The 9,302-nt window shown below is 35.1% G+C and overlaps 1 protein-coding gene and 1 non-coding gene across 3 annotated transcripts; one reads left to right on the forward strand and one right to left on the reverse strand.

Moving 5' to 3' along the window:
- Nucleotides 1-45: 45 nt before the first annotated feature.
- On the reverse strand, nucleotides 46-6,458 carry GLRX5 (glutaredoxin 5). 2 transcript variants are annotated; one of them, XM_039370027.1, is made up of 3 exons: nucleotides 5,097-6,458; nucleotides 4,834-4,871; nucleotides 1,139-1,274 (listed from the first exon to the last, which is right to left on the reverse strand). In XM_039370027.1, exons 1-3 carry the CDS (start codon nucleotides 5,530-5,532, stop codon nucleotides 1,167-1,169), a joined length of 582 nt encoding a protein of 193 aa, XP_039225961.1. In that variant the 5' UTR covers nucleotides 5,533-6,458; the 3' UTR covers nucleotides 1,139-1,166. The 2 variants fall into 2 exon arrangements, with proteins under 2 accessions (XP_039225960.1, XP_039225961.1); XM_039370026.1 differs by lacking the exon at nucleotides 4,834-4,871 and having other exon boundaries at nucleotides 46-1,274; nucleotides 5,097-5,547.
- A 2,224-nt stretch (nucleotides 6,459-8,682) lies between these two features.
- On the forward strand, nucleotides 8,683-8,959 carry LOC120320387. Its single transcript, XR_005559950.1, has one exon.
- The last annotated feature ends 343 nt before the right edge of the window (nucleotides 8,960-9,302 follow it).

Genomic DNA, 9,302 nt, shown 5'->3' on the forward strand with positions numbered 1-9,302 from the left:
GCAAACTAGAGGAAGCTAAGAATAGTGAAATAATTGATAAGCCTGTACCATTATCTTGAGTTTATTTAGTTTCTTCGGGATGCTTTTTTTCCCTTGGAATGAAAATCAATTTTAAACATTTCTTTCTTTTCACACTTCACTTTCCTAAAGTAAAAACTAAGCTAGCAAAGTCTTAAAGTTGTTTGAACAGGTTGCTTTTTCCTACTTTTATCTTTAACATCTTTAACTCTTTCCACTTATCTTCAGCTCATTAATACAACATTCAAAGCTGTTTTTAAAACTTAAATATTTTTTATTGTCAAAATGAAGAGGTAATCTATAGCTCTTAATAGTAATCGGATAATACAAGGCAAAAAGTCTACAACCACCAACCTACCAGATAAAAGTAGCAAGAGGGGGCAAATTTTAAACTCAAATGTTTATGAACAACTATAACTTGCACTCTTCTTTAGACGGTTCTGGAAATTTTAACAAATTGCCTGTTTTCTTTTCAACTGAAATATTGCTATCAACTTTTAATACATTATCTCCTAATAGAAACAATGTCAATACTATTAATATGAATAATTAGATTAAAATAAAGAAAAATTAAGATGAGAGAAGACAACCTAGCTTCCCAAAGAATCACCGTGTGTATGACAAACTATTTTTTTTAATAAGTTGGAAGAGCATCACTATCATCAGGTGCTTCTGCAAAGAAGCTATATCATCTGCAATGTGAAAGAAATGCAGTTAAACATCCCAAAGTCCCCAGAATTAACTTGAGAATTTTTAAAAAAAAAAATATTTATGAAAGACAAATAATCCCAGCTGTTCTGGAATAAATTCTTAGCATAAAGGCAATTAAAAAATGACTAATCAAATATGAAGCAGTGCAAAATAGAAGTGAATTGCTTTTTTTTTACTTTGATAATATTGTAAATGGATAGCAAAAGTAAAAATATTCATATATCAGTTGATCATACTGTGCAACAGACAACAGAATGCTTAATAATAAACCTCATTAATTCAAAAACTTTTTTTTCTAAACTAAAGAACAGGAGGCTTTTCCTGTGCCAATTATCAAAATATGTCTTTGTCAAAATCACAGTAATTTTATTTTTTGCCACGGTCTTTCTCAGATTCCAGAAGTGCAGATTGAATTCCTAATTTCTTAAGCTCTTCCACTAGGTCTCCACTTTGATGCATCTGGAGTAGTATATCGCAACCTCCCACAAATTCACCAGTGAGGTAGACTTGAGGAATAGTAGGCCAGTTGGAATAATTTTTAATTCCTAAATCAAAAAGTAAAAGGAAGTTAAATAACATATTTCCAAGCATATTAAACAATGCAGAACAGGGCTTTTGGAAGTGTGGACAAAAAAAAGGAACATTGGAGAATAGTGCTGATGCACTAGGTAGCTTGGCTGTCTTCAAAGACACACACTTATATTACTCATCTCTCCTATTCCTTTTCTGATATATAAAATTAGTTTTGCTACTTTGTCTGTTAATTGCTCTAATAGCACTATATACAATAACTGAAACTATGTTGAAGTTTCTAGATATGACGCTTAGGATATCCACTGGGGCTATAAAATTTATCACTATGTACTAATTAGTAGTTTCAGATTAGAATGGAAGCAGCATAGCCAAATGGATTAATGTGAGAATACAGGAGCTGACATTAATGTATATATAAAACAAAGCATTTAAGAGCCAAATAGTGGGGAAATGTTTATGTAGGGGGAAAAAATGAGAGCATAAAAATGCCCACTTTTTCCCCATCTTTGATTATTATCTTTTTTGTTATAATTTACATAATTTCACAAACAATAATTAGTATATTTTTCACTTGTTATACTGAAAGATGACAGTATAAAGTGGCTAAACCAGTTACATTGCAAATTACAATCTGAACAAAGATGTTTCCATTCCAATCAGCTACATAATTACATAATATTTTGTTTTTAAGGTTTTTTTTGTTTTAATATACAAACTCAAATTCTAAAACTGGGAATGGCATATGAAAAATCTAGGTTATAAATAGTAATATATAAATGGGAAGATTAATAAAATATTGCACTGAATTTCTTTCCAAAGAGTATTCTTATTTTAGATTCCACAAATTATTTTTTCAAGCAGAGTAATCTACTACCCTTATTCCTTGTATACTCTGTTTTTTAAAAACCAATACCCTTTGCCCCATTTACTTGTACTATAAATCTATTAACATTCATCTGATATTTAGAAACATGTGACTTTCAATTCAAATTCCAGCAGAGTTCCTTTGCCAAAGAACTACAGAATTCTTTAAAGAATCATATGTGTAAAAAATCTTTTTCAAAAATTGATCATATCTTAAAATTAAGCCTAAGATGTTTTTACATTAAATATTTTGAAATATTTAAATATTATGGTATCCACTGGAATTATAAAATTTATCACCATGTACTAATTAAAAAATGTTGCAAAGGGAGTGGTTTTTGTCACCATGCCCTGCTGAAGCCTTCAGTTCTCTTTGCCAATCTATTTTCATCCAAATTCTTATCTCTTTCTAACAGATCCTGGGGAGTTCAGTGTGTGGTGTATCTTGTTATGCATATATGGCATAATTTTTCTCACTTCACAAAACACAGAAAGAAATAAAAAGTTATGGCATTCTTAACCATAAACCTCTTAAGCATGGTACTATTCCACAAATTCACAAATCAGTTATGAAAATAATGCAGTATAACTTTAAGTCTTAGTTATCCTAAAGATTTGGGATATGTTTGTGTACATATATACACACATACATACATACATACCCATACACACATGCTCAAGCACACACTGTATATGTGTATGTGTGTATGATTGGATATGCAAAAAAGTGGAGAGGAGGGAGAAGAAAAGAAGCAAGGAAGAATTCTTTGATACACATAAGCAAAAACAAAAGCATATTTCAGTTAACACAGGGCAGACTGGATTTTAGGTTTCTATTTTATTAATATAAGCCTGAATTATATAAATGAACCCATCTTTATAATTTTATGAAAATGAAGGAAATGCCTTAAATCACTTGCAGATTTGGACTTCGTTTAGAGTTTCTAGAATGCAATACTTATTTCCACAAATGTATAAAACTGAAGATTAATTTTGCAACTTAGTGGTTACTTACAAGTAATAGCTGTAAGTTCTGGAAAAAAATGTTATTTTCCATAAAACACCATAAATTTTCATTTAAGGTGATACATACAAGAATAAAACATTTTCTCCCATTTTGGAGAGAAGAAAATATTTAATAATTTTCTCATTAAAATAACAGTGAAATGTTCTGTATCTTTTCATCCATTAACACTATTCCCATATCTAAATTCTTAATGAGTAGTTTAAAGGATTAGCTATTAATATGTATATTCATCAACTGAAAATACGAAATTATTTAATAATTATTTACAGTATTTACCTAAGACTCTTAACTGTTTCATAAAAATGTAAACATAAAAGCATCTGTCTTCCAATAAAATCCAAAAATATAAAACAAAAACTAAGAACCATCTAAAAAAGTACAGGTTGAAGGTCCCAAGCATCTTCTAGAACAGTGGTTCTCAACCTTTCTAATGCCGTGACCCCATAATACAGTTCCCCATGTTGTGGTGACCCCCAAGTGGGTGTGGCCACCAATAAGAGGGAGTAGGACAGCTAGGGAAAAGGGAAAAAAATGGCGGACAGCATGGTTTGGCGACCCCCGTGAAATGGTCGTTCGACCCCAAATGGGGTCCCGACCCACAGGTTGAGAACCACTGTTCTAGAAGAACTCCATCGTCAGGCAAATAAATTTGGGAATAATCAAGGGAGTAATGCGAAGCCAATCTAGGGAATTATAAAGCATGTATTCAATATCCCCCCCAGCTGTTTTTCCCAGCAAGGTCAGGCCAATTCAAATGGCCAAATATGGTCTTCAAGGCAGCATAGTGCAAAATCATAAAGAACCTTTTAAGTTTACACAGCGCTTTTTAAATTGGTTTGGCAGCTTATAGGGACCTAATATAAAGGTGTGTACAATATAATAGATATAATATGCTCCAGCTACTAAAGGACTCTTAAGTTGCAGACCTAGTCTTTCACATTTAGCATTCCTTATCAAATCACTACTGGAATTGTCTGAGCAACCCAATGGACAAAGAGTTATATGTCTAAATAGGCTTCAGTATTAATATATTCTCTCCCACACAAATCCTCATTGTTCAGAAAGCAAGAAAATACATTAATAATCTCACCAATACAATAGCAGTGGTAATGTGCCATTGCAATATGAAATGGCACTTGTTCTACTTACTTAATACTGAATATAAAAAAAAACAATTTTGAGAGGAGACAATCTATTTGAGAAAGAACAAAATTGAACATAACACGCACTTTATACATCCTTATTTAGTAAGCCAAATTACGTGGGTATCATTTTGTTTTTGTGATTTGATTTTCTGAATGAGTGTCAAATTAGATACAAGGGAGAACAGACATGATGATTGTTTTAATCAGGCAGCAAAGTAAAGACCACAGGCTGTCTAAAAAGCTCCATATGTCAAACCTAAACACCAAAAACGTGGATTATATCAAAAATATATGTATGCAATGTATCTGCCTTTACCTAGCAATTGTCTGCATTTTTCTCAGATAGCCCTAGTTCTGATGAAGGCAAGCAAATGGAGCACAAATGAGCATGTTCCTTTATGAAAAGACAGGCGGGCAACTGAACAGTGACCACTACTGCCTCTGTTCTCCCCCCCCCCCTCGGGAAAGTAAGTCTTGCAACCAAAATGTTTGTGGTTTATCATTCTTGGTTTGGACAGCAAGAATAGGTGTCACCTGTTCAGTCATCAAGTAAGTCCAACTTGCTTCTTTAACTAATTGAGGAAAAACAAAAGATGGGATCAGAGATAAAGACAACAATCGGATTGCTTTGGAAAGAAAATAAAAGTTATTCATATAACCTAAAAGCTACAGAAATTATTAACGAAATGCAGGGGGTAATATATGGGGGCCTTTAAAAAGGATGCAAATGGCTGAATGCATATAGAGCTATGGGGCCCAGTCAGTTGAAGAGAAGGCTAAGCAAGGGCGACGCCTACCTTGCCGGAGGTCGGGATCCTGGAGGACGTCGTAGGCACGATAATCATTAACACCATGAAGGCGCAGAATCTGCACCACCGCGTTGCTGAAGCCGCACTGGGGCTGGGCCGGGCTACCCTTCATGAACACCACCACGGGATGTGCTCGCACCAGTCGCTCCACCGCCTCCTTCGACCCACTGCCCTCGCCATTGGCATTCGGTCCCCCCTGACTCAGCTGCTGCATAAAATATCCCGAGGGTCGCGAGCGTCCCGCCAGCCGTAAGGCTGGGGGTAGCCGGCAAAGAGACCCAATCATGACTACTACAGCAACCGCCTCCTCGACCTCGCAAAAGCGTCTTCCTTTGGAGCGACCTTCTTCGCTTAGGGCCACCCGGAAGCACTGATGGGCAGTTGGTCCCGCCCGCTTGCAAAGCAGTTCTATGAAAGGAATCATTTTCAAGATAATGGCAGCAGCTGTGAAAGGCTGCCTATACTTTAGTCCTGCGCGGCGGACCAATCCGGTGGAACCAAATTACACTTCTACATTGTGATTTGCTAAACTCGAGATTCAATTCTCCGTGTTCGGCCTTTAACTACTATAAAAGCATCGTTGCATTTTTCGATTGTGAAGGAATGAGTGTGTGGATCTTTTTTGGCTTGTGGAGTAAGTAAGCAAGGAGAGCGAGTTAGGATCTTGAGATGTGAAGCTGAAAGAACATTTTTTTGAAATTCTGCCCAAAGGAAGAATAATAAGAAGGCACTATTCTTTGCATGCCCGGTAGATCTTGAACTAACAGAAAGGTAGCGTGCATTAAGATGAATCGTAATTGTTCTCTGTGTAAGATCGAGAAGATCTTGAATTGGGTTATGATACTGTAACTCTGCGTTACTCTTTATTGCGGTTCTTGGGGAGGGGAAGGTTTGCCTGAGATGGAAGTGAGTTTCTATAGATGGCTTACCTAATGGATATGGCTAAATGTCCAGCTTCAAAATACTGGATTATATTAAGCTATAGCACCAGGACTAGATATTTCTGTTGTGATTAATTTTCAGTTTAATGGCCATGTATACAAGTATTTCAATAGGTGAAAGAAAGTTCAGGACCGTATTGGTTGGAAACGTGCGGAAGAGGCCTTCATCCTGCAATGGATAGACAATCGCTAAAATGAAGATGATGATATGGACATCTGGGAGGAGGCACATGATGTGAACTCAGTTCTTTAGTACTTCTGTAAAACTTCAATGCTCAAGTATAAAAGGGCAGAGTCACAATTTTGCAGTGCCCATTTAATCATACATATGAAGGAACTAAAAGTTATTCTTTTAATAATTGTAGAAATAATTGTAGAAATGTAATGCCATTATATGAAACTGTCTCTTTAGTACAAATGTAACACTGTAACACAAATGTAACAATGCAATGCCAATATATGACCAAATGTTTACTATTTCCTGCCTAAAAAATTCTCCGGACATAGGAACTTACACTTTGAGTAGAAATCCTACTATCAAAGAGGGGGATTTTGACCCAAGGTGAAAATTACAAATAAACAAGATAACAGCAGATGGACGGAAGAGGTCAGGTTAACAAAGTACAACTTCAGAGTACGTCTATAAAGATGAAAGAGCTGCTTAGATGTGACATGCATTGTAGGGGTATAAAATGCAGATCTTGAAACCAGGCCAGTGTACTCCTGGAATCCAGTCCATAGGGAAGGATCCAGGGGGCCACGTTTGCAAACGCTCCTCTCTTCTATTCTTTTTCTTTTCTCTTTTATTCTGTTTATGTTATTCTCCGATAAACCTTTGTTTTGTTAACCAGACTTGTCTTCGTATTGTGAATATCAAAATTTGGGGTTTTTACATCTCACACATATTAGCATCATTTAAGAATGTGGTAGAATGCAGTACTGCAAGCTACTTCTGCTGACTGCCAACTGCCAGCAGCTCACCAGCTCAAGGTTAACTCACCCTTCCATCCTTCCGAGGTCAGTAAAACAAGGACCTAGATTGTTGGAAGCAATATACTGTAAGCCACTTAGAGCTGTAAAAGCACTGTGAAGTGGTATATAAGTCTAAGTGCTATTGCTATTAACGTTAAACCTGGCTTATAGTTTAAATGTTGTTTTTGTCTAGGGCAGGGGTGTCAAGCTCGCAACATCACATGACGTATTGTGACTTTTCCATTGTCGGCAATGGGGAGGGCGTGGTTTTGGCATGATGCATTCGGCCCATGGGCCGGCAGTTTGACACCCCTGGTCTAGGATATGTATCCAGATGTGCTTCCTGAGTTTGTTTTCCATGTTTTATAATGTAGGATAATTAACACATTTTGGCCTGATTCTGCATGGTATAACTTGTTATATTTACTCAATCATCTTATCTCAAGGCTAAACATACCATGCTGGAGCATATACCCTCAAAGACTAGCATTAGACTATACAGTTTGGCATAGGAAAACATTTTTAGGGTCACATGTTATGTGTTCAGAATTCATATGCAGAGTTACTGGGGTTATTGGATTCCCATGATTTATGAATGCATATGACCTAAATACGTATTTACCTTTTTTCATGATCATATTATATTACAGTTTATGTTCAGCTTAAAAAAATAATTCATCTAATTGAATTATTTCTAAGTTAGTTATATGTTATCTAAATGCTCAAATTATATATTTCTTTCATGGCACACAATGTTAAATTTTAAAAAACAATCCATTAGTACAATAAGCATAACACAATTACAATAAACTGCTACACTGTCACTAAAAGATGGTCTCATTAATTATACTGGAATTAGCAATGAGATGCCAGAAGTGGAATGAAAAAAATGGGATAATTAAATTCTGTGTTCTAAATTAAAATAAATATATTTGCTTACCTTATTAATATTAATGAACAAAATCAGAGTTGAAGTTGGTATCTTGTGATCTGTCTGTCATAACTTGTAAATCTGAAGAAATAAGTATTTATGTTCCATAGTATTTATAATACAGGTAGTCCTCAACTTACAACCGCAACTGAGCCAAAATTTATGTTGTTAAGTGAGACATTTATTAAGTGAGTTGTGCCCCATTTTTTCTTGCCACAATTAAGTGAATCTGGCTTTCCCCATTGCAAAAGATGATCAGATGACCCTGGACACAGCAAAGGTCATAAATATGAACCAGTTGCCAAGCATCTGATCATGGGGATACTGCAAAGTTAACTGTCACAAAATAATTATAAATCACATTTTTCAGTGCTGTTGTAACTTTGAAGGGTCACTAAATGAACTGTTATGTTGCATTTAAATGGCAACATTATTTTAGGGGTGGGACTCATTTCAATAATTATTGCTGCTGAGAATGCATGTAAATAAAAATTAGAATTATGGGTTGATATTGAGAACAACCATCACAGCAGGGTTTTTTCTACCGGTATAAAAAATATTGTTCAAATTCCAAGCATTACAGCAGGGTTTTTGACTAAAAAATGTTTGTCCAAATTCTAAAATGTTAACTAGTGATCTACAAGAATAGTGGGTTTTTGTGAGACATTCAAGATTGTGTCATGAATGGCAAGGGCATATTTAATCAGCAATAATTTGTTAGTTCTCTTTACGCCTGCAGCCTTGAAATTGCCCTTGGTTGACTTGTACTCTGGGCATATTGGGTTTGCAAAGAATATATAACTGAGGAAGCCGAGGCAGGACTGTAAAAAAAAAAAGCAGCAGCAGCTCCATGTGCAATGTTCCTCTGACATATTTTACACTGTTACCACGGAGATGATGATTGTCCTTGTATCATTATCCATCTGTCAGCAGTAAGAGTAAAGTTTCAATGTGATATTGTTCAGCAAATAAAGAATTTCTGCTCAATACATAAAATTGCTACATTTATTTATATTGTTTAAAACCTAGTAATGCATTTCTGTTATACTCCAGATATTTTTTAAAATGTATAACTATTGCTTTTGGGTGTGTTTCTGTTTTCAGATTGCAAGATGTAATTGAAGGTTGTATCTCAAGAACTTGCTTAATATTTAAGTATGCTGTCATATCTTTAAATCTTGTTTTTTTTTTAATTTTGAAAGTCAACACAGAAAAGGGAAATGTTAAGATATATTCTACTATGCATCTTAAATAATTTCTGTCAAGTGGATGTTATGCTTAGAATGTAGTTATCCATCTTGTAGGGGATATACTAATGAAACTATTAACTTAACGCAAAGTATTGTTGTA

The sequence above is a fragment of the Crotalus tigris genome, unplaced genomic scaffold (genome assembly GCF_016545835.1).
Source record: "Crotalus tigris isolate CLP2741 ecotype Arizona unplaced genomic scaffold, ASM1654583v1 scf7180000021349.119011, whole genome shotgun sequence".
NCBI classification, from domain to species: domain Eukaryota; kingdom Metazoa; phylum Chordata; class Lepidosauria; order Squamata; family Viperidae; genus Crotalus; species Crotalus tigris.